Raw genomic sequence first — 26,068 nt, 5'->3', positions numbered from 1 at the left:
TAGTTTTTCAGCGTTCGAAATTCATATCATCATACTTTCCTCTACAACATGGAAGGGAATTTAATCGGGCTTCATCTCGAATGACAGTTGAGATACATAAGATCTGAACTCCAAAGAGAATCGCTAAGAAAAACAGCAGAAATTCCACTGAAGTAGAAAGTGTAAGACCTGACAGTGCAGTCAAAAACATAATACTCTGTCATCAAATTTGGCAATCTTTTCTTACAAAGTTGTCCGTTGATTAGATGGGTCAATATCAAAGGCTGCAGGTTTGGCCCTCGATGAAGTGTAACTGCGCTTGTGCTGTGTGCATCTCCCGTGCAGAGCAGCTGCCGTGTTCAATAATTAAAAAACAGATTAGGCCATGGTATCTGGATTACTCTGTAAGCACTTTAGGACAGGAATCCTTGTCTGTTAAAGGTCCTATGCAAACTTTCCTCTCCAAAGTAATTCTCCCATTATGTAAAAACAAACAGAAACCAAAGGCCCTTGTAGGCGAAAGGAATTGTATAAATATGAACTAGGAGTAGACCTGTGGGGTAGTGCTGGCCCATGGCTGAAGATAACAAGCGTAGTCGTGTTGGAGAATATACTGGTGTGGTTTTCCCCACTCCAAGTTATTCCAGATGCCCTTCTTCTGCAGTTAAATGCGACTTCCTACCTTCGAGGGGGAGCATACGTACAATTACAGATGTTTAGTTTTGGACAGTGAAGTCTGCAGTGCCAATTTTTAATGCCTGACATATTTTTCTGTCTCAGATGCTGTATTGTGCCTTTGTAGATGAGGAGAGTTCACTCTGACAATGTACTTGTCTTCTCTAAGTGATAAACAGGCATCAGCTAATGAGTTTTCTTGGTGTGTTTTGTCTTATTCCAAATGACAAACAGTCAGTAAGGAAGAAATCATCTTGTGCAGCAGGCGAGAGATTTGGGAGCTCCTCTTTTCTTGCCATTTCCCAAATAACCCATAACCCAGTGGGCCAGATCCTCTGCTGTCGCAACCAGGCAGACAGAATTGGACTTGCTTGAGTTTGAAACACTCAGTGGAGAAACAGGGATAGTTTTGGGGAGGGGTAATTGCAGCAATGCCTCTTTAAAACTGCCTAATAGTGTTACAGTTGGTGTGATATTTTGGAAATACTTGGGACAAAGCTCTCTCCTGTGTGAAAGGCTGCAATGCTCATTTAGTTATGATATCTTTTCAGGCTTCTCATGGAAGAGCTGGTGAATTCCATTGAACGCGTGCCAAAGGCTCAGTCTGCCTCCATGTGGAAGAACAAGGAGGTACAGAGGTAAGGAAAAGCCACCTGGAGAGGGTGATTGTCCTGAAACACTAACCCAAGTTTAGAATTTACTGTAACCATGGGTCAGCTACCACCATTTGAGATTAGATTTCCTACAACTATTAAGCAAAAAAAAAAAAACCCTAGGAGGTTTACAGCTATCACTCCTGGGGCTGGTTCTTTCTTGAATGATTTGCACCTTGTTCATCTTCCAAATAAAGTTTGATTCTTGGAGGGCGACTTGGTAACACGAAAGTCTCCCCTGATCTCCCCTCACATAGTTAAGCTCCAGGATGGAAGATAAAACCAGCAGATTTTTGTATTAACATCATAAAAAGTTGTTGAAATCAGCAAGATATTTAAATTTGATTAGATTGTATTGGAACAATTTTAATTTAAAATGATATTTACATTCATGTTTGCTGAAATGCTAAGAAAATTAAGACGCTGGTGGCCAACCACAGGGCAGGGCTGCCTCTCTTCCCAGGACTGCAGCCTCTTTTACGCTTGAACAGCAGAGGCAGGTTTTTTGGCTTTATAAGCTTAGAAGCAAATTGAAATCTCAATAAAAAAAGATTAGTTGGAAACTCCATGTCCGTTATTCCATCTGTATGTAAAAACAAGGTGCTCAAAATTGAAGTCTGCTACATCTAAAATTTTGAAAGCCTATGTAATCCAAGAATTATCCATACAGTTTACTAATTGCAGATAATGCTTTCCTTGGAAATAAAAACAACTTCAGGTGCACAACATGTTCTATGGAGGAGACAGTTTCAGTTTTGCACCTTTTAAGATGGGGCTGGTTGATTAGAAAGTTATTTTTAAAAGCTGCTTTGTGCATTTTTAATTGATCTCCTGTTTTCTACTCCCAATTCTTAACATGGCTTGATTTATGTTTACTAAAATTGAATTATTTCATACATACATTATAAAAGAAGTTTTGATATTTTCCAATGTCACAATGCAAAAAAAAAAATCAAAAATCCAAATTAAAATATGTTTAGCTATATATTGTACTCCCCCGCTGAGCTTAGGAGCAGGCTTATCTCAGCACGTAGCTCTCACTCTTCTGAAGAAGGCCAGTAAAATATAGATGTAGAACAAAACTAAAGACGATAAAGATGATCAGGATTTTGTGCTGGATGATACATATTCTGATCAGAAGAATTTATTTTGTTTTGGTTTTGTTTTTTTAATTTTGGGGTCCACTGGCCTGACCAGAACCACTCCTGAAGCTCACAGTGATGGGAAGAGAGGGACCTGGTCCCGTTATTCTCATCACACCGCTGCATGTGTTTTGTATGCATGGTTTGAAGGAGGATCATATATCTTGGAGCTCATTTAATGTCACTTTCCTGGTTGTATTTATAGAAAAACTGCTGTCTAGCACTTTGTGTGCTGTTGACTATTCCAGATGGGAACACAGAGAGGTATCTTTGTTCATTCTCAACTGCTATAGAAGGCTGTAGTCTTTTTGTTGCGGTGGTATTTAAGATACATTTTCCTGTCTCATATTGCTTGGGAGGTACCCAAACATCAACAGTTCTTCCTTGGCACCATCAAGTAGCTGTTGTGATGGGGTTCCGGGAGGTAGGAGAAGATGTAAGAACCACCCCTTGGGGTCAGACAGCGTCCTGTCCCCCTTACAGGATAATCTGCAGAGCACCAAGCACTGCCACAATGTGATGTGTTGTTGGGAACCTCAATCAGATGGCAGGTCCCCTGGCTTTCGTGAAATGCACAACTTGTCCAAATCTGAGCTAGAAGCAGAGCGAAGTGATGCTGTATTAGTGGGGACAGCCAGACACAGCCCTGCAGCTGTTTGTAACAGAAGTCTGCGTGTCATAAACTCAGCCTTGTGCCTGGTACAAACCAGTGTTGTGTGCGAGCTGGAACGGGGGGACAAATCTGAATTCCCTTTCCAACTGTGCCCCACCTGTGCTCCGAGTTTCCCCCTTCAGCTCCCTCTGCTTCTGTAAAATGGAGCTTCTATCCACCACAGAGGGGATATGGGGACTTAATTAATGTTTGCGAAGTGGTTTGAGATTCCTAGTGACAAGTGTCATGCAAGCATGAATGGAACTGATTATTATAGCATGTGAGCAAAAACATCTCCTGATCCGCAAATTAACACCTGGCTAATGGCACATGCAGGGTTGGACTGACATCCGTTATTTAAGAAAATGTGATCCTTAGTGATGGGCTTTTTTTAATACTTGGCTGTTGCTAGAAAAGAACACTTATTACTTCTGAGTCTAGCTTTAATTTTTCAGGCTGATCAATCACCATTACTGCTTTACAGTTCAGCTAGTTCTACTCTGAATAGTTAGTATAAAACACAAAGTATTATCATCTTCATTAGATAAAGCATTGAAGCATTTTAAATTCAAATACTGCATAAAATATAATAAGTTCATTATAGTGGTTTACGTTTTTTTCCATTATCAGATCTAGTCTGAACTAATTGCTTTGCAAGTTTTATTACCATTGGTTTTTATTTTAAATGTGCAGCCTCATGGAAGCTCAGTAGCTGCTCAGCCAGGATGTCTTTCACACTGGTGAGGATTCAGGGGACTAAAGAAGTTTGCCTTATGAAAGACACTTTGTTGACTACCTGTTTGATGGTTTCTCATCTCTTTCTGTAAAGTGTCTGAAACAGGCTGTTTCCTGAGATGGAGTAGTGGACAAGAGAGGCCAACGCTCTGATCTAGTTTGATACTGCCTTCAAACAAGAACCTGTTATGTCATATACTCAATTTTATCCTTTGCATTAAACAGGAGGGACTGTCTCTGTGCAGATGTCCAGTTAGGAACACAACCCTCTGAGCTTCTTCAGCATAAATTTTGTTTACTAACCACTGGATCCTGCTGCTTCGTGATACCTTTCTGTTTGTGGGTGTCCAGGCATCTGCCCACATACATCTGGTTGTTACGACATGATCCATGATAGGATGTTGCCGTAGTGTTAGTAGATTCACTTCAGACTTTAAAATATAGAACCACAGAATGTCCTGAGCTGGAAGGGACCCACAAGGATCAGAGTCCAGCTCCTGTCCCTGCACAGGACAACCCCACAGTTCACACCGTGTGTCTGAGGATGTTGTCCAGCCTCTTCTTTAACACTGTCAGGCTTGGGGCTGTGACACGTCCCTGGGGAGCCTGTTCCAGTGTCCAGCACCTCTGGGTGAAGAACCTTTTCCTCATGTCCAACATGACCCTCCCCTGGGACATCTTTCTGCCACTCGGGTTCTGTCATTGGTCGCCAAAGAGATGAGATCGGCTCCTACCCCTCTTCTTCCCCTTGTGAGGAAGCTGTAGACCACGATGAGCTCTCCCCTTAGTCTCCTCTTCTCCAGACTTCAAAATATCTTTCTGTACAAATTTTCAAAGCGTGGGTGACAGGTTGAATGCCAGCAGGAGCACATCTCAGGAACCAGCAGTCCTTATTTTCTGTGTGCCGCTCAGCAAAGAGTGAAACCGCTGGAAACTGGTGCCACTGGTCTCTGTTAGGAATCACAGTATATTTACAGCATAGCCACAGAGTCCAGGCTAATAGAAACTTACTTCAGTCACCAAGGACATTTTCCCACTTTTCTCCATTACCTGGAGATATATTCTCTTCTTCCCAGAAGAGAAGTTCCTGAAAGCATCCAACTCTAAATGCTTCTTCTGGTAGGTTAAAGGCTTTTACAGGCAATTTGCTTCAGTGAAGTGGTGGACAACTATCCACATTGTTTGGCCTTTTGTTGCTTATGACTTCCCAAAAAAGACCTTGAACGCTTTGTTTGTTTCCTTAAGGGCAGCATGCTTTCAGCCAGCGTGCGCTGGAATTACAGTTATCGCACTAGACCTGCACAGCCGTCTTGGCAATAGCTGCCCTTAATCCTTTCTTCAGTATCTTAAATTATGGAGGAGTTCACAGACCTAGTAGATATAACAATAAATTAAATTCCTTTAAACAAATTGATCAAAGAAACTCGACCAATTTCCATAAATCTTTTGAAACTAGTTTGAATTAGCCTTTGATTTAGCGTTGTTTTAATATACAAAAAAAAAAAAAAAATCCTATTCTTCTTATGCATTTGGCAGCTGTGCTGCTTCCTGCTCCAGTTCATGTTGCTAAGGAAGATTTATTTCCCAGAAGTTTGCAATCTCTCTTACAGCCTGTGACATTACACTTCACTTCCTCCCTTGACAACACTGTCCAGTTAACTTGCCGTGTCTGTGAAGAGCAGAATGGATGGATTTTACTTTGGTGTAAAACATCTTAAATACTTCCGCATAGGGGATTTCGGAGAGCTCTGCAGTGTCAGCTAATGTCTCGGTGCCAGCACACTCGGAAGGCGAGTGGGGTATTGGAGCTGAAAGCAAAGAAGCTGAGCTGCAGGGACATGTGCTCTTGTAAGACACTGGTGACAAAAACGAGAGCAGAGCCAGCCTTTGTTCGTGGTACCTTTATTTTAATCATAAGATTGTGGCTTACTTCTGTTTTCAAATTCTTAGGATATGCAAAATAGACACTGATTCAAGATCGCAGTCATCTTTACCAATTCCAGTGGTGCATTTCGTGTTGACGTGTCAGATCAGCCAACGTCTTCCATCAGTGGTCAAAATGCCACAAGAGTTGCTATATAACACCTTCATCACAGCCGCTTCTTTGATGGAAGGGCTGAACACGAACAACAACAAAGAGCTGAAGGAGAGCAGTCTGTGGGGTGAGGCAAAGTGGGCAGTGTTCTTCAGCTCCTCAACAGCCAGAAAGTCTTGCTCCTTATTTTGAAGCACCAGGCATATTTGAATTAAAAAGAAAAACGAGAAGATATAAGATCTGGAGAATATAAATGGGAATCAAAACTGGTGGTCCATCAGGAGGTTCTGAAAATGCCCACACCCCATTGGAGGAACAACCCCAGGCACCAGTGCAGGTTGGGGTTGAGCTGCTGGAAAGCAGCTCTGCAGAGAAGAACCTGGGAGTTCTGGGGGACAACAGGGTGACCATGAGCCAGCAATGTGCCCTGTGGCCAAGAGGCCAATGGGACCTGGGGTGCATGAGGAAGAGTGTGAGCAGCAGGTGGAGGGAGGTTGTTCCTCCCCCTCTGCTCTGCCCTGGGGAGGCCCCATCTGCCGTTGTGTGTCCAGTTCTGGGCTCCCCAGTTTAACAAGGACAGGGATTTACTGGAGGGAGTCCAGCGGAGGGACACAAAGGTGCTGAGAGGTCTGGAGCATCTTTGTGATGAGGAGAGACTGAGAGAGCTGGGGCTGTTGAGCTGGAGAAGAGAAGCTGAGAGGGATCTGATCAATGGGCTCAATATCTCAGGGTGGGTGTCAGAGGATGGACCAGACTGTTCAGTGGTGCCCAACGCCAGGGTGAGGGGCACAGACTGAAACACAGGAGGGTCCATGTGAACATGAGGAGAAACTTCTTTGCTGGGAGGTGCCAGAGCCTGGCCCAGGCTGCCCAGAGCGGCTGTTGAGTCTCCTTCTCTGCAGACATTCAAACCCGCCTGGACCGACCTGTGTGATCTGCTCTGGTGACCCTGCGTGAGCAGGTGGGTTGGACTGGGGGATCTCCAGAGGTCCCTTCAACCCCAACCAGGCTGGGATTCTGTGATCTTTACAGATTGCTGCCTGCCCCTCTCAAGGATGCGGTGGAGGTGTCTATGTGGAGGAAGTGCTACACCATGCCAGAAGTGAACGCTGCGCTCAGTAAGATCCAGCTGGTGGGATATTCTCAGAAAATTGTGAGTACCTGTAAAACTATCCTCAGGTCAACAGTAATAACTTGTCGTTTCCCAACTTTTCTCTGGAAATGCCCTTCCTTTTCGATTTTCCCTCTAGATCCTGTGTAAGATCTAGTTACCCTGGCCTAGGAAAGCAAGATAAGATTATATGGAATGTCCTTCAGTCTACCTCCCAGGGAAAGTTCTTGTTTGGTGAGATCAGGGAGTATCCATTTGTTTCTCCTCTTCCTTGGGGAGGCCGATTTTAAGGCGGCGTACCTGCGAATTTGGAGTTGATGGCTGGCCCGCTGAGAGCTGGGGGGATGTACCAAATGAGTGTATCCTCTCTGTCCGTAAGCCACATCGCCTTCTGAGTTACCGTATCTCACTTCTGGGAATCTTTTGAGTGCTTCAGCCTCTACTTTTTTTTTTATACAGCAAATTAGGAATTGTAAACAAAACCTAATGGTTCGACCTGAGCTTCAAACACTCCTTTCCCAGTGTTCCCAGCTAACATTTTTTATCTGTAATGCCGTTGATTATAATCCAGTGTAGATTCTAGAATGGACAGAACCAAGAATTCATTAGTCTACAGATACACTGTTCCCTTAGGGCTTGTAGGCAGCATGCGGGACATGAGACCTGCAGTTGTTGCTCAGGGCCGTAAGAAATAAAAAGGTGAATTAAAGTTGTGTACCCAAAGCTCCTTATTTGCTCCCTTTGCTTAAGCAATGGGCTGCTGAAGTTTGGAGACTACTGTTAATGAGTAAAACAGTTTGAAACAGTAAACAGTGGTGCTGTGTACTAAATTTGGTGGATTTGGGTTCGTGCGGCGCTGCACTATAGCTGGTGAAAAAAGACACCAAGCCACCGGTAACATGGTTGCTGGTGCAAGTAACAGCTGCAGCTTTGGCAACTAGGCAGGTTGAAGGCATTTGGGCTTCCTCAGTATCCATGGGTGGTTACTGTTAATTTTTGACTATATGAACAGTTTGGATGTATCTCACCTAATTTTAGGTCTGTGCATCTGAGCAAATCATTGTTTTGTAGTTACTGGGGAAAAGGAGACATTTCCAGAGCGTATTTTATCTCTTCTCAAAGCAAACTTTTAAAATAATCAGATGCAAATAATCAGTTAACCCAAAACGTGGCAGCATCAAGAATGGTTTGTTGTCCACTTTTCACGTCTGTGTATCAGCAGAATCTAGAGCTTTGATTTATGCACTCTGAGGGATGGAGACCCTGTTTTGTCCTGTGAAGGATCCAAATATGTGTTGGGATACTAGAGAAATCATCAGTATTGCATGAATCAGATGCTTGTTCTATTATTCAGTAACCAGAAAGTAGATCACATTAGCGAGGTATACATGGGGGCTTGTTTTCCTTTCTGAGAACAAGTATAACACATTACTGTGTACAGATAAAGCAATACACTTTCTAATGACACCTGGAAAGGAGACAACTGTCAGGTTGCTTATGCTCAGAGCTGAAACTGAAATTTGGGTTGAGTTTGCAGGGTGTTGTTTCTAAATCACCAGTAGATAGCATTTAAAAAGAAATCAAGTTAGAAAGTGAGTGAGTCTGAAGTTAAGTTTATGTTTTCCACAGCAAAATGTGTAACTCGAACAGAGTTTTATACTTGTCCTTCCTTCTCTCCTGCTTGCCATTATCAATAAAATTTGATGGAGGGAGTACAGAATCTTCAGAAATGCAAAACGCCTACAAAGTTCTTCAGTGCAGCCAAGGCAGGTACAGCCTGAAGACCCCGGTTGATTCCTCCATTTAGAGTTATGGTTCAGTGTGAACTCAGATGCCGCAGAACTCACATGGAAGAGAGACTTTATGAAGATCCTACCTCAGGAAAAGCTTTTCTCAGAGCACATGTCTTGTTAGATGTGGGTAAATAAAAGCAGCAGACATAAACCTTGGGAAACTAGCTTCATAAAGTTTTTGTATAGCAGAACTACTTCTAAAATTGATATCACTGATGATAAAACGACCTGTTCTGACTTTTCTTGGGGACTTGCTCAAATGAATGCCTCTTGCTGTGTGTTTCAGGAGCTGTTTGGTGCTGTGCAGGTCACCCCTCTCAGCTCAGGCTACGCTCTTGGAAGCTCCAATTGGATTATCCAGTCGCACTATGAAAAGGTTTCCTATGTTTCAGGATCTTCACTACTTACAACACATCCTCAGGTACAGCTTCTGACTTTTGTGAGTCTTCTATAGGGGGAAGTGTCTTTGCTCAAAAAAACTAGAGGGGCTTATTCCAGCTGGGATCAAGTATAGTATAGAAGCTGTACTAAGTTAGCAATTAGCTGACTTAATTGGCATTGATAAGAGATACTACCCTGATAAGTGCCCAGGTATCAATAGTTGCTAGGGAAAGAGAACTAAAATTCTTTGTTATCAATGACTTGATGTTAACTTACCAGCTGGGAAATTCTCTTTCACCTTAAATGGGAAATTTTCACAGAGTTAAACAAAAGAGCATTAGTGACTTTTTTTTTAAATCCATATTTCACTGAAGAGTCTTTACAGACAGTTCACAGACGGCATCTATATCACTTCTGAAACATCCTTCCTTGGGAGAAATGATAGCTAACTGGCTGCCAACTTTTCCACCCTGCTCTGCTAAGGGCAAAGTCTTTATAGTGCTGTAGATGTAATTTCCAGTAAATTAATTCTCTCTAGATCCATAAATTCTTAGTGCAAAGAATGGCTTGAAGTTTGCAGTACTGTGTGCCTCAGAAGTTGTCAAAATAGTTAAAAGCAATATTAGCAGGAGGTATTTAAAAATAATTTAGAAAATGTGTCAGGTTCATGATCAGTAAGTAATTTCCCCCAAGGTGGGTATCTTCTAAAGAGCTTTGCTTCTGAGCATCCTTCATTTAAAAGCTTGATCTCAGGAGCTGAAAAACGACAATAGATAAACCATCCTTAACAGCGTGGCGGTACTTGGCCCCATGCGATGCATCGGAGTTTCTAAATCCCTTTTTCTCATCAGCCTCATACTGGCCTGGGTTGTGCCCTTTGGTCACCATCTACCAAAGGAGCAGCAGCGGTATTTGACAATATTTGAATGGTATATTTCTGTGAGGAGAAACTTTGTGCTATAAGAAGTTTGGTAACTGGGAGTGTTTTCATTTACATTAAATAGTGATTCAGTTTATCAGGTTAGACTGACCACGCTTGAGCATTTTCCAAAGGTGAACATTTCTCTGGAAACTTCTGGTAAAGTCCCTGATTTTAAGGAAATTACCTCCCTGTGGCAGGGAATGGTGTGTGTATGAAGTGCCCGGCAAGAGCACAGATCTGCAGACAGGGCAGTTACAGCTTTAACAAGTGCAGGAAAACATACCATGAGCCTCAGTGAAACCCCAGGGACCTACTCTGTTTGCTAACAAGAAATGAAACCGGGACTGTTCACTCTGCTGACAGCGTAGCTTGGCCCACATGCTCTCCGAGAGCCTCATTTTTCAGCGTACAGCCCATTGCACTTTGTGTTATTTTAAACTAACACATAGTTTGAAGGAATAGCTCACCAGATAGTTGAAATCGTGTTCAGTTTGCCCTTTCCTTGTTAATTACCACTGATGTTACCAACTATCATTTGCACATCAGATATCATCATAATCTTACATTGGCTTCCAGATGGTTGTTGAAAATAATGGATAGTTTCTGTCCTAGTGTTAACCCCTGTGAACACCAGGATGAGCTCCTGCAGTACAGTGATTCTGTAATGACTAGTGGTTTTTGTGAGCTGCCAGCCGGCTCTTCATCTGTGTGATGTTTGACAGACAATATGTAATGATAACAATATTTTGAGTGGCGTGGAGTCAAAATTGTGCTCAACAAATCAGCATTTTTTCATCGGGGAGTGAAAAGATGTTTTGTCTGACCTGTTCCTCCATAGAATCATGATGAGCCGTCATAAAGAAATTCCTGCCTTTAAACAGTGTATGAAATCAGTCACTGCATTTTGTTTTAAAAGTTATATCCAGTTAGTCAACATATGATTATGTAAATACATATCCAGAGCTTTCTGAGTAATAGTAAAACCTTAGCACTTTTCCAGTCTTCTGGAGCTCCCTCTGTTGTTATTAAAAATGGGCATCACTTGGCCAGGCTCTCATCAGCCAGTTGCTTATTTAGAGTGATAAGACACAGATTATTTGGGTGTAGAAATGAAAAATGCTTTTTTCTCTTCAGTCTTGTCTAATACACACAGTAATAGCCTTGAAAGCATTTCCTTCCCTCAGGGTGCCAATAGGATAAGGTTAATCTCAGGCCCTTTGGTATAAATTATGGCTTAAAGTTTTCTTGACATTTTAAGTTACATCTAGGTTACATTTGTAATCAGCAGAGAGTTATGGTACGTCTGTAATTATCAGTCCCTCTCTGTTAATAACAGATAGAAAGTGGAACAGTTGGCAGTTTAGACACGGCCTGGGATGTACAGATTAGCTGGGACTGGGTGCAGCAGCAGGAATCATCTTGTGAAATCTTCAGCAAGAAACGCAAGTGGAGGGTCCAGCGAGACTGGATTCATTGCCACTGAAAATCACCGAAGAGCTTTCAAGGTTTTGTTTGAGAGTTCGGTCTGGCACCATTAATTGTTCCTTTTCCTTCTGCCTTCTGGCAGATGATTTCTACTGAAAATTTGGCCTCACCCTCTATTGAGTTTAGAATTGACACTGTTGCCACTGAAGTGGAGAACAGGAGTTGACAGCACAGGTTCAAACATGTCACTAAAAGCCTTTTCAGACATATTCTTTACATTAACCCACAAAAATCAATGCAAGCCCTCTCAGTGCAATAGCAGCTGAAATTATGCTTATCTAATATGGAATAATCATTATGTACATTATCACAGGCAGATTCGATATTATTTTTTATTGCATTATTGGCATTTCATTTTCACAGACATGCTACAGACAGTCAAAGATTGCAATAAATCCCACATAACAGGTCTGGTCCTACAAGGTGGTGCACAGCGTAAACTTCTGTCAAAGCCGATATGAAATTCCCCTGCACATTTAACAGAGCAAGGTCTTTCTCAACTACTTTAAAATGGCACTGAGTGTGAGCAAGGGAATTAACCGTACAGTGGTCTTCTAGGTTCAGTAGAGGAAATCTCTTAATCGGTCTCTTCTGGTAGAAATCTTTCCTGCTTGGTGAGACTGCAGAGGGTCTATTGAGAATAAATAACATTAAATACCACACAGCTGGCTGCACTTGCCCACCTTTGCTTGAAAAGTAGCTGTGGGAAGTGCATCCCAGCCCAGAGCAAGGCTAAAAGTTAATTTTTCACCACAGCTCTACTGCATCTGCAGAGAGAGGAGTGACTTTTGCCTTTCCAAGATTGGATTATGTTAAATTTTGAGTATCAAGAATAGATATTTAATATCAGGTCGCGCTTGAGTAAAATTTCTGAATATCTACTCTATGTTTGCTCATGGAGAGATGCGGGTGTGCGTTTTCCTTCTGCTGTAATAAAATGCCAGTATAAAACATACCAAGTGATTGACATCAGTGAAAAAAGTGGGAGCCTTTATGCCTTTATCCTTGGACCATTTAATCATCAGTCCCTCAGGAAGTGGATGTGGCATGGACAGATGCTTTTGACAGCTCCCTTCAGCACTTAAACTGCATCATCTAGGATTATACCTGTGCCTGTAGGTCCTCAGTACAACACACACTGCAGAGCCAGCAGATCAGAGGTCATATCCCAGTGAAAACGTCGATTTTCCTGGCATAGCTTAGCCTCTTGCACTGTCTTCAAAGAAAGGTATTGGAGGAGGGCATAATAGTAATCCGATTCACTAGGGAAGACTGATAAGCCAAATTATATTTTCTCTATTATTTTAGCTCTGGTGTTGTATTAGGAGCACTACTTTTCGTACGTTGGTTGGTTTGTTTGTTTGTTTGGGGGTTTTTTTTGGTGCTGTTGAAGGTATGATTTTTCACCTGTTTTCACCTATTGGCCTTTAAGGAAATACTTGTCTGTTTGGCCTGGTATTATAGCTACATTTAAAAAATTAATGTGTCATAGAATCATTTTGGTTGGAAGAGACGCTTAAGATTATCGAGTCCAACCATTAACCTAACCCTAGCAGTAAACCATGTCCCTAAGAACCTCATCTAAACGCCTTTTAAACCCCTCCAGGGCTGGTGACTCCACCACTGCCCTGGGCAGCCTGTTCCAATCCCTGACAGCCCTTTCTGGGAACAAATATTTCCTAATATCCAACCTAAACCTTCCCTGGTGCAACTTGAGGCCATTTCCTCTTGTCCTGTCACTTGCTGCTTGGGAGAAGAGTATATATATGTATATATAAAGTGATTATTTCTTAGATAAATAAACATATTAAGGGATCTAAACTGATTCCTCTTTTCTACCAGCAGTAGCCATTTAGCATTTCACAAGAAGAGACTTCTAAAAAAGCCTGTCCAAACAATCCGGAATGAGTATTTGAAAGTCGTGGTTGTAATACTGCGGGCAGAAGAGCGGATTTCACGCTCCAGGGAATGCTGTGTGTGGCATTCAGGTTCATACACAAAGTTGAGAGCTTCAACCCCAAAGTCTTTGGCTGGTCTCCTCTCTTCCAAAGAGAATCCACTGAGTGGTTGAAGAAAATGGTCCTGCCCCCTGTAGACAGTGAGCCCTGGAAATCAAAGCTGATACATGTATACACCAAAAAAGATACACAAATCAAATGGGATTCCCGTGAATCACAAAAAAACCCACAACCCTGACCACATTTTTCACAAGTTGCAATCCTCATAGGTAGTTTTCTGCCTGAAAAGTTAAATTCTAAGTATCAAAGTATACAATACAGTATAGCCTGTAGAACAATAAATGGAAAAGGAAGGGAAAGAAGGGGAAGGAAGGAAGGAAGGAAGGAAGGAAGGAAGGAAGGAAGGAAGGAAGGAAGGAAGGAAGGAAGGGAAAGGAAGCAAGGAAGGAAGGGAAATAAAGGAAGGAAAGAAGGGAAAGAAAGGAAGGGAGGGAAAGGAAGGAAGAAAGGAAGAGAAAGGAAGTAAGAAAGGAAGAGAAAGGAAGAAAGAAGGGAAGAGAAAGGAAGAAAGGAAGAGAGAGAAAGAGAGAGAAAGAAAGAAAGAGAAAGATTACCGCAATTGCTGTCTCCTAGACAAGTGGTTGGATTTCACTGTAGCACACAAGTGAACGTGTCATATTTTCACACAGGATTTAGCATTAGACCTACCTCTCCAGACTAGTATTAATATTTGCATTACAGTAAATCCTACATATGGATCGGGAGACTTTGGCCAAGGACAAAGAGACGTCTTGTGCCCTGCAGCCAAGCTATGCAAAACCAGATGATAGTAACGAGCAGATATACTGGAAACACAAAGAAACAAACCTTAGGAGGGAGTACTGACAAGACGGGGAGTCTCATTTCCATTTTTTCCTGTAGGCATCACAGCAAAGTAGAGTTTTCAGAAGAGATTTGAGAACAGTGAAGTAGTTTTGCAGAGACTAAAGGGAGAATTCCTACCTGTGTTAGGGAGGAACAAGAGAAAAAGCAAAAAGGTGCTTTTTAGAGTCTCTAACTGATAGGAAAGTCTATTGTGGGCTGCGCATGGCGCAGGTGGAGGTAGGAAGCAAGCCTCCTAATGAATAGGATGGGCAAACAAGAAGATTATGTTTCAAGTAGATGTTTAGATGAGGTTCTTAGAGACATGGTTTAGTGCTAGACTTGGTTAGGTTATGGTTGGACTTGATGATCCTGAGGGTCTCTTCCAACTGGAATGATTCTATGACCTCGATTTGCAACGGGAAGAGAGTTGGAAACGTGTGCAGCCAGAGAGAGGAACGCGAGTGCTGAACCTTTCCTGGCTGCCCTGCCACATCCTCAGCAAATTAGTGTCTGTTCAGTGTTCAGCTCCTACGGCCATTAAATGATTAGTCCATGGAGACTACTTGGAGACGGATCCGATTACAGTTCCGTTGCTTGCGTTGGGCTGTAGGATGCAGGTAAACAGTTGTACGTGTTTTTATTAAATCCAGTTAGGTTTCCACAGATGTGGAGTTTAAAGTGTTCCATGCGTTCTCCTTGGTCACTGTATCTATTACGTATTGCGGTCCTCTTGGTGCAAAACGGAAAACCCTGTGCTATAACTCTTGTATCACTCCTTTTATTTCGCTGTGCTCTGTTTCAGCCCATGGACCAGGCTTCTCTTAAAAATAGCGATGTTCTCATCCTGACGGGTCTGACACAAATCCCGACCGCTAACCCAGATGGCATGGTAGGAGAGTTCTGCAGCAACTTGGGTAGGTCGTTGAAAGGAGTCTTTTGCCTATTTTATCATCTTATTCATTGCTTTGGATGGGAAATAATTCTGCGATTCCTGGAATTGAATAAGTTGTCCAGCTATAGCTTCTGGCATAAAACTAGCTGTTTAGATTTTACGATGTGCTCCTGATGTCATTAATACAGTAAGTGCTTGGAGAGACACAAGTTGTACCTAAAATGTTTTGGAATGGAACAGGTATAATGAGATTTAATCATCTGCTGCTCTTGGTTTGCTAAGTACGTCGCTTAGCTGCCAACAGACTACGTGTTGCCGAGGTTTTGGATATTGTTCCCAACTGAAATATTACTATTTCCTTCCTGTATATCAGCCAGTGTAAAATCGTTACATGCTTTTTTATGACTTTCAGTTTTGAAAACAAGCACATCTGCTTCCCTTCTCACACCTGATTTTTAAATATATCAAAAGCAAAACAGCACAATCTCTGTTTAAAAAAAATATATCAAGATATATTTAGAGACCCCAGAAATATAAAACCTAATCAGAAGCTTTCACAGCTGGAAAAGCTGATAATTGCAAAGCTGTGATATCAGTGTGAATGGCAGCGTTTTCCAGCCTGTTTGGAATGTCACATCCAGGGCTGTTCTCTCCTTTTCTCCCCTTCCCCTGCCCCAGTTCGTCTGTGCTCTCACCCTCTGTCATCAAACCACTTTGTCATGTCTGTCCTGCTCTATATTCCCTGTTCTTTTATCAGAGATCTTCCCTTTATTTTAAACAAACAGCTTTTTAAAAAAGCTCATGATAGGTGGATTGTTGTTATACAAAGGTTATCAAAAGACTTTAGAAATCTAAATCGGGGAATCCTCACTGTAAGCAAGTGTTCTGGTCCCCATTACACACCGGAGAGAAATCTGAGCTGCAGTATTTACATGGTTTACCCAAGGCTGCAGAATAAGGCTGAGAACTGAACTGAACTGAAGTGCAAACAATTCTTAGTCTTTTTACAAGTCAATGTACCCTTGGAGAGGAAAAAACCCACAATACTTTAGGGTTTTTTCCCATTTTAAAATCCTTGTGCATATTCACAGACACTGGATATCTACGTACTGTCTCCCAGTCCCAGTATGAGATTGTCCTGGTAGTGGAAGGCAAAGAATCCAAGGGATGTAGTAGATTCCTCTGTCAACCACCATCTCTAAATCAAAATCAAATATTCCTGTTTATGACTGAAGCTTTTCAGTTCAAACAGGAGTTGTGGGATGTACAAGGTAAAATTATGTGGGTTTTGTTTATGTGAAAAGACAAGTTACAAGGTCAAGATGATTCCTTGTAGTGTAAATACCTATTAATAGAGCATGTTTGGGCATTTTATAAGAATCGTAATATTGGATTACACCAAAGATCCTCTCTGCCCAGCATCCTGCCTCCAGCAGGGATCATGAGCAGATGTCAAGAGGACAGTAGAAGAACAGGACGAGACTATAGAATATTTTCCCCTTATAATCTCATAGCCTTCAAGTATTTTGATTTCAGGAATTTCCTGAATCAGACATGTCTTTTGTGTAGTTAGGAATGTTCCGTGGATTTCTCTTCCAGGAAATGGTTCAAACCCCGTTGAAGCCGTGTTAATTCTTAACACCTGTGACTTCCTTTCCTACCTGGTGCCTGTTTGTTTGTGTGTGTGTGTATATTACAGCCTATGTTTTCATTGTTTTTAAGCATTGTTAATTTTATTACCCTACGAGCTGTCGCAGATAAGATTTAGTGACCTTGTTGTGCTAGATCCAGATGTGCTGCCTTTCTCTGTCCTTTCTGGACCTTTTGGGGGGTTACTATCCCCCTGATGTTAATTAAAACACTTCTAAAAATTAAACTAAGTCTTTGAGATGTAGCTTGAGCCAAAGCAAAATCCAAAAGAGGAATGTGCATAAATAAATGTGTTACATATATAGGTACAGATTGGGGTTTGTCTGCACAGATTGTTCTGGTTTATAGAAACATTCCGAAATATTCTGAGGGCTTTGCAGAAGGTCTTAAAAGCAGCTTATATCTTGAATGGAACAAACTCATTAGAAAATTATTAAAGACCAAAGGAAGATATATGCTTTAAATGATACCATTGTAAGAATCTGGAATTTGAGCGCTACTTGCCAAAAAAACCCACAGTGACTTGAAGAAATTAAATAATTCTATGAATAATGTAGCTGTAGGGTGGTGTTTTACATGACACCAGCAGCATTTATGTGTCTACACCAACATCAGGAGAAGAAAATAGCGAATCAGTATAATTTCAAATGTGTAAAAAAGTCCAAAAAGCAGCAGGTTACTGTGAAAAGCAATAGTGTAGGCAAGCTAAGCACAGCAGTTTTCATGTTTTTCCCATTTCCAAATGTTCAGGGGACTTCACAAGGTGCTCAGAATACACAAGGTAAAAACTCTAAAACAGACACTGGAAATGTACCAAAAATCTGTATCATGAGGTAACAGCACGTTTGTAAGTGCTGTGAAAGCACAGAAATGGAAGTGTGAAAATTTCACCTTGTTCTCCGTTTTCATCCCTGTGCGTAGAGTTGGAGATGCTGATTCCCATTATTACCGAGTCACACGCGTGATTTCCTCTCCGCATTGTGTGTGCAACACTGAATCCGTGCTTTGTCACGTCTCCAAGTTCCTCTTGGCGTAGCCCAAACCCCTTTTTTCTGTGCTCAGCGCTGCAGCACCAGCGCTCTGCAGCTCCAGAAAAGCGGTTATGTTTTTACATTGCCTTGGGCATCATCAGCAAAATCGCCAGGCTGTCTGTAGGGACAGTTTGTGATATTTCGTGTGCGGTCGTGCCCCTGTGTGTGCATGCCTGTGTTTATATAAAGCAGAAAAGAGCGCAGTTTGCTTTTTAGATGCCAACTTGACCTTGGTGTGGCAGCTGCTCGAAAAGCAAGTTATCTCATTGTGAGCTGTAAATTGAACAACTTGTTAGGGAGCTACTGAATGAGACTAAATTTGAAATGCCAAGATTATTATACAACTTAAATCAAGAGAGTGCATCCATCAGTCACAGAGATAAATTGGGCTTTAAACAGCTTTCAAATATACGTGTCCTCTTACTGACAACTGTAGAAAGTTGCTGTAGTGGTGCAGAGAGCCAGATTGGACCTGGTGCTTGCATGGAAAGCTGGTAAAAGTTTTCACCCTTGTTTTGCTGAAGCTGGGAGGTGATTCTTATCCCTTTATCAAACCACTTAAGAGTGGTTAGGAAAGATTTCTTCCCGGAAAGGGCTGTCAGGCATTGGAACAGGCTGCCCAGGGCAGTGGTGGAGTCACCATCCCTGGAGGGGTTGAACAGACATGGAGATGAGGTTCTCAGGGACGTGGGGCAGTGCCAGGGCTGGGGGAACGCTTGGACTCTTGAAGGTCTTTTCCAACTAAAATTGATTCTATGAGCACCCGCAAGTAGTGCCCAGCTGTGCTGACCACAGCACATACAAATAAACTTGCACCGAGGAACTGGGTAGTATATTCTAAATGGAGAAGTCATCACACAGAGCCTTGCCAGTGGTGGAATAGCCGTGTCCAGTGGGATATCAAGAGGCTGGAAGGCTGGGCAGAGAAGAACCTGATGAAATTCAACAAAGGCAAGTGTAGGGTCCTGCAGCTGGGGAGGAACAACCCCAGGCGCCAGTACAGGTTGGGGCTGAGCTGCTGGAAAGCTGCTCTGCAGAGAAGGACCTGGGAGTTCTGGGGGACAACAGGGTGACCATGAGCCAGCAATGTGCCCTGTGGCCAAGAGGCCAATGGGACCTGGGGTGCATGAGGAAGAGTGTGAGCAGCAGGTGGAGGGAGGTTGTTCCTCCCCCTCTGCTCTGCCCTGGGGAGGCCCCATCTGCAGTTGTGTGTCCAGTTCTGGGCTCCCCAGTTCAAGAAGGACAAGGAATTACTGGAGGGAGTCCAGCGGAGGGACACAAAGATGCTGAGGGGTCTGGAGCATCTTTGTGATGAGGAGACACTGAGAGAGCTGGGGCTGTTGAGCTGGAGAAGAGAAGCTGAGAGGGATCTGATCAATGGGCTCAATATCTCAGGGTGGGTGTCAGAGGATGGAGCAGACTCTGTTCAGTGGTGCCCAACGCCAGGGTGAGGGGCAACGGGCACAGACTGAAACACAGGAGGGTCCATGTGAACATGAGGAGAAACTTCTTTGCTGGGAGGTGCCAGAGCCTGGCCCAGGCTGCCCAGAGCGGCTGTGGAGTCTCCTTCTCTGCAGACATTCAAACCCGCCTGGACCGACCTGTGTGATCTGCTCTGGTGACCCTGCGTGAGCAGGTGGGTTGGACTGGGGGATCTCCAGAGGTCACTTCAACCCCAGCCAGGCTGTGACTCTGTGATTCCATGTTGCTGTCCTTTCAAAGATGCATCACTGTGGCACCAGGAACGTGAGATAAGGGTCAGCAACCCTGGCTCCATGGCTTAGTAGGTATGACAGCTGGCTGGGAGAGTGCTCCCCTCGCTGGACTGTAATTTTGTATTAATTATTGCTAACCAGCTCTGTAGCTTTTCTAGGAGCAGAAACTCCAGTTGTAGTCTGCTCCAAGACCTTACCCTCCATTGTTTTCTCCGTGACCCTGGGAATCTTCTGGCTGTTTCCAACAGAAGAGGTTTGAGGTTCGCATAGTGAACTTACAGCTGTAGGGAAGGGAGAGCTATGAATTCAAACCCTAAGGCTTAGGAATGAAACCCACATTTTTCATGACCTGGACAAATTCCTAATTTTGGGGTGCATAACGAAGCAATGCAAATTCTGGTCCTGGAGCCAGAGGCTTAACTTTCAGCCCCCCAGATGGTTTTGGAAATATCGCTCTTGATCTTCTCATTCCTCTCTTTGCATCCTGTTTACAGATGGGATAGTTTAGACTTACCCATCTAAGAGGGATAATATAACACATTGCTGGGATGTTTTGTAACATCTCAGCTTCTAGACAAATATGAAGTATTGTTATTCATATCCCAAATATTTCCATGGTGTAGTTTGTATGTGACCTGGAGAAAACCTTGGCAATAAATCCACTACACTGAAGTTATATCACTTCTCTGATATAAAGGGTGTCTTTGACCAGTTGTTATTGTGAGCAGCATGTAATAAGCACTGACTGCTAAAAGGAGTTAAATGCATGTGAAAAATCCTACTACAGGGTCTCTGCATTTCCCTAGGCTCTGTAAAACCTTCAAACACTCAGCCAGAAAAATCTTCCTTCTACATGTAGGTGGGGCAAAAGGACGCGTAATGTGCTAAATCTGTACCCATCAAAGCTTGTCAATAAATGGAAGTCAAGGAAGTGATTATGGCGGGATGTAATATATGCATTTTCAGGCTCTTTCACAGTTTTTCTGTGTAATGCCTCCATGCATAATGTTAGTGCTGCTGCACTGCAATTAACATCAGTAGATGGTTTTACCCTCCGACCACAGATGAAATCCTAGTGAGGCCGCAATTGCTCGGTGAGCTGGACAAAGCGTTTCCACTTTCCCATAAGGTATAACATTTTTGTAATTCGTTCTGCCAAAAGAACAAAATACTTGCTCTGTACTTGCTTTTGCTGTTGATTACAGAGTAAACATATTCTTCTCTTTCTCATTTTTCTCTAGTCCCATGCTGTCTACAAATCACAGAGGTTTTAAATTGTTCCTATTATATTGAAAGGACAAAATATTTAGAGCTTTTAAAAAGGAGACACACTCCCCCACCCCTTCTAGCTTCAAGGGAGGTTTGAAATAACCACATCTTTAGCCTTTCATCCAGAGTACTGAAAACTGAGTCCAGACCAGTTTACCATGTGTCGTGCTTTCAGCTGAGACCTGTGAACTGTCCTTCTCTGGTGGAGAGCTAACAGATGGAGCAGGATTTATTTGGTTTAGTTTGATGGCAAGGTGTTTAGCGTCCCTCATTTATCCTCATGTGCTGGTGCAAGATCGCCCTCTCGTGTCAAGAGTTTTGTGTGCCCTCCCCCAGCTAGTAGAGCATAATTGTTCACTAAGCCTGGAGTAGGCAGTAAATAAATATATTTCGTGATCAGAAGTGTTCCTCCCAATTCATACGCATAATGTGTTCTGCTAATTAATGCGATAGCTTCTTTTTATACCTTATGTAATGTTTAGATTAAAGGAATTCTACTAAAAAGCTTAAATATTAACCCTGTTAATTGATTTTTACTCTCTCTCTCCCTTAGCTATGACTGTCCGGAATGGAGGAAATGTGCTGGTTCCCTGTTATCCCTCTGGAGTGATATACGACCTGCTGGAGTGCCTGTATCAGTATATCGACTCTGCCGGACTCTCCAATGTCCCTTTTTATTTCATCTCCCCTGTTGCCAACAGCTCCCTCGAGTTCTCCCAGATCTTTGCTGAGTGGTAGGTGTTAAACAGCTGCTTCATCGGGCTCAGTTCACACACCCGGAGATGGTAAATAGACATACGCAGGTTATCTCTACCTGACATATTCTGTTATGTACTTGATTAGAATTGTGAACACGTTTCTGGAGTCACGAGGGTGTGCGTGCGTGTGTAAGTAGATGTTTTATAATTAGAGAAGCATCATTTCCTGTAGAACGTACAAACTCAAATAATCTGATGATTAAATGATGTACCTGACTTGAGTGAATTTTAGCTGTGCCTGTTTGCATGTCTTACCCAGTGCCCCCAAAACTAAACCATCATCTCCCTGTATAACTAAGGAGATTTTTTTAGGCTTAATTTTGCTGAGCCAGCGATGTATTTTTGTGACAAAAAAAAGGCCAACAGTATCTTGGGCTGCATTAGGCAGAGCACTGCCTAAAAGATTGAATTAGCTTTTGCTTCCTTTCTTCTCGATTTTTGAAGTCTGGAGTTCAGGAAAGAAAAGAGAGGTCCTGGAAGTCTTAGGTGAATTGATCCTTCAGGAGAATTGGAAAGAGGAATTAAATCTGGTTAATTTTAATCACGTTATTTTTAGCAAAAGTAGGAAAATCAAGCCTTGGTGTCCTGGCCAAACTTGGGTGTACTCTCCAGGGTGTGTTGACTCATATGGTTTATAGTTAAACAATTGTCTGGTTTGTAGCTACGTTGTGTTTTCATTTCAGTGGGAGCTGCAGTGGGAGCTGCATAGTTCTCATAAGATTCCTTTGGGTTAGATATTGCTGGCAAAGTAGCAGGAATGTTACATGTGCCAGTTGTGTGATTCTGGCTGCTCTGGCTGGCTGGCACAACTCAGACGCATACACGCTATTTTTGAATTCTACTTTGCTGTAGTGACTTATATTAAAAAGTCAAAACCAACATTAGCTAATCTCCAAACATTTATCTGTAAAGTAAATGTTTGACTTGGGTAGAGATGGAGGCAGAGGTTGAACATCTGTGAAACAGAGGTTTGGGGTCAGAAATGGAGTTGAAATTCAGGGATTTCTGCCTTCCAATTTTACTATTTAATCAGTTTAAAGAAATGTCCTGCTCTTAGTATCTCTTAGACTTTTATCAAATTTAGCTTGGCCGAGGCTTATTGCTTTATAATAAAGAAAATATGAGTGAGACAGGTAGTGTTTCCCAGAAAAAGCCACCAGGCCAGAGTCACTGCAGACAATTATAACACAGGCCTCTCAAGAACATTATTTATTTAACTTCTGTAGTAGAATGAATCAAGAATCTGGCTAGAGCTAATCAACAACTTTCAATATTTATGTTTTAAAAATAAATGATCGATGTAAAATAGCAGGTAACAGTGAGCGTTATGCCACAGTGAGAGGCAGTTTACCAACATTGTAGTTGCAATAATAAAACACACGGGGGAGTTAGATTATAATGAACAAAAGGACCACATCACTGCTGAGAAGCGGGATGAGCCAAGCGGAATTTTTCTGTCGACAGGTGATTTGGCTTTGCAAAAACTGCTGAGGTCTGGACTATGAAATGACAGGGATGTTGATTTACACATTTGTCTTCAGCAGCAAGTGTGTACAAAACGACTTCCAGCTGTCCTGCACCTTCTCCAAGTGATCTCCCTGTGGCTGAGTTGTTGTGTCCTGTAGGTGTTGGTCCTCTGAACAGAAAGATTGGAAGCAACACAACAAATTGGTGATTTTGCTACCTGGTGCCACAGATAATAAACTTTCTCCAGAAAAAGTTGAACAGTAGGTGGCAGCAGATACCGCAGGATGTCCTGCAGCTCTCTAACCCGGCTTGTTTTCCTTTTCTTTTAAAGGTTGTGTCATAACAAACAAACAAAGGTTTACCTTCCAGAACCTCCTTTTCCCCATGCTGAGGTAAGTAAACCATAGTTTTGCTGTTTGCCAAGACCAGAGAGCAAGTGGGTTTCTGGAACACAGTCCTGCGTGGCTGTTGTTTTTTCTGATAAACGCTTCTACAGCTATTTAGTAGTTTTGTGTCATTGTTCATACAAGTTTAGTGGGTTTTTTTTTTGCTTTGCTTCCTGTGATTAATTTGGGAGTGTGGAGAAGGAATGAATGATGGTGTTCCTTCAACTCAAAAATTATCCTGATGTTTATTTCAGCATAGAACTTACATATGCTCACCTCTGTTACTTCTTCCCCCGCTATCTGACGTACACATGATCAAATGTTTGCTCTTATCAGGCTGCAACCACAAATATTCCCTTTGTCCAAGCAGTTTATTTCCAAGTCTGTAAAACTAAGAGCTTGTTATCAGAGACAACTTAGTCACTCCAGCTCTTACCTCCCCAGCTGAAACAGACATCATATTGTCTGCTGCAGGAGAAATGGTATTTGATATAAAAGTTAAAGCTTGCAGCACTGAGTGCTGTCATTGGCGATTTTAAATGAAATTACATGAGATAGCATCTTAGTGAAGCAAAGAGGAATAAGGTTCCTATCTTTGAGGGGGATCTCCCTGCACCGTATGTTGATGGGATCTTCCCTGCAACAAAATAATTATTTGAGGGGAAGTTTTAGCCAACTGGATGTTAAATAAATGTGTTATAACTCATCCCTTCAATGTTATCTCACATATCAAGAAAGGAAATCTCTTTCTCCACTAGGAACAGGTAGATTTCCCACTGAAAAAAATGAGAGGTAGTCTGGGAAAGGAAGAGATGGGACTGGGAAAGGATTTTGGCTAAATCTTCTGTGAGACAGAGAGCCGATTGGGGCGTGCAGTCTCCAAAAACTGGTTCTTTTAGTTCCTGTGGTCAAAACTGTTTGATGAGATGTGCGGAGTGGCCATTGCAGGTTCAAGAGCCCAGAGATTAAATACTTTTTCAGGCTTTGTTTTCTTTTTTACTTCCTTTGAAATTTCTCATCCAGGGACTTGTTCTGGAAATCGCCATTGTCCATCATATGTATCATCTGTAGGTGCTTCAAAGATGCTGTTGGAAGTAGGATCTGACCAGAAGCCCTCACTCTTTCCAGATTCTTGAATACGTTCCAAGCAGGATGCACAGTGAATGATGTATAATCTGTTACCAAGAATAATGCAGACTGCAGGCCAAGCCACCTATTCACCACTTCTTTTTCCAAAAAACTCGTTCACACCCACAGATCCATTCCAAAGCCTGATCTCCGAGTAGGAAATTCTTGTACCTGTGCTGCTGGCTACACTTTTTGATTTCCCCTGCATTTCTGTTTTCCTTTTTGATCCACAATGTCTTTGTTTCACTGACATCCTATATCCTACAAAAGATATTCCTTCAAAATTTTAGTGTGCAATATACAGTGGAACTGGCAGGTTTAAGTGAAAGCCCTTCCAAAAATGAGAAGCCAACCATGCAGTTGCCAAAGACTGGATTAATTAACCTGTCTTATATGATGGGTCATTGTGTTTATAGAGTGATAACCGTGTCCTCTGATTTTTAGGACATTTTTTGTTTGCCAGAGGCCTGCTGATAATGAAATTTTGCCAAATGATTGTTTAGCTGTTGAGACATTCCTCTGTGCTTCATGTGTAGATCAAGGTAATTATTTAAGAAAGGGCTCCCAGTGGTGGATAACAGATCGGTTTCCTTATGAAAAAATGCAGTGGATAGAGGGAATAATGCGCCTGTTACAGGTACAGGCTTTGGTTGACAAGGCCAGATCCTACAGGTTATGACCCACAAGGATGGGGACGTTTTATCATGAGATGCACAAACAGCTTTATCTAGAACCATGGATATCATTGCTAGGAGGCCATTTTTACATTTTTGCCTAAGGATTCCCTTAAATGTGCTAAATGACACAAGAGAGTATGCATCCACATCCTTGTGGCTCCCAAACCATGAAATGGCCGTAGTCTTTAGGCATTTCTGTACGTTTCACGGTAAGTCCTCTAACAAAACTCAGATTGTGTCTGGATGTTCACTTACAGCTCCTGGATCAACACTGGGAAGTGGAGGAAACACTGGGAAGTAGAGTAACCTGTATTAGCCCACCCCTTGATGGACTAAATGGGTCTCTTCCTCACTAATTCCTGACACTTATTTGCTGTTTTGCAAAAGGAGTTGGTGTGGTGAGAGGGAGAAGCCCTGGGCATGTAGCAAGACTCTCTCAAAAGCCTGGCTTAACAGCAAAACCAAACCAAAGTCATCGCCAGGCAAAGAAAGACTGAGGCTAGTATTTCTTTTAGTCTTTTTCTGAAGATCATAAATCACTGAAGTTTAGACGTGCTTGAGAACATGGGATCAGGCTGCTCCTTTCTGTTCTGCAAGATGCCAGGTTTGGATTAGTTTGGTTTTAAGCAAACCAAAATATTGAGGTTTATGTAGAAGACTGACACGTAAGGTCCCTACTCACCAACACAGCTCCAAGGTGACCATGTCAC

At 42.4% G+C, this 26,068-nt stretch overlaps 1 protein-coding gene across 2 annotated transcripts in view; it reads left to right on the top strand.

The window, feature by feature from the left end:
* The window catches only part of INTS9 (integrator complex subunit 9), a 74,121-nt gene that overhangs the window by 16,274 nt on the left and 31,779 nt on the right, over nucleotides 1-26,068 (top strand). For both annotated transcript variants that reach the window (XM_065631151.1, XM_065631152.1), the window contains exons 6-11: nucleotides 1,206-1,292; nucleotides 6,904-7,024; nucleotides 9,062-9,196; nucleotides 15,188-15,299; nucleotides 21,496-21,676; nucleotides 23,499-23,559. In XM_065631151.1, coding sequence (XP_065487223.1) covers nucleotides 1,206-1,292; nucleotides 6,904-7,024; nucleotides 9,062-9,196; nucleotides 15,188-15,299; nucleotides 21,496-21,676; nucleotides 23,499-23,559 — 697 coding nt within the window. The remainder of the gene's footprint in view (nucleotides 1-1,205; nucleotides 1,293-6,903; nucleotides 7,025-9,061; nucleotides 9,197-15,187; nucleotides 15,300-21,495; nucleotides 21,677-23,498; nucleotides 23,560-26,068) is intronic.

The sequence above is a fragment of the Caloenas nicobarica genome, chromosome 3 (genome assembly GCF_036013445.1).
Source record: "Caloenas nicobarica isolate bCalNic1 chromosome 3, bCalNic1.hap1, whole genome shotgun sequence".
Classification (NCBI taxonomy): Eukaryota; Metazoa; Chordata; class Aves; order Columbiformes; family Columbidae; genus Caloenas; species Caloenas nicobarica.
The sequence above is the reverse complement of the archived record's forward strand: the minus strand, read 5'-3'. Positions and strand labels throughout refer to the sequence as shown.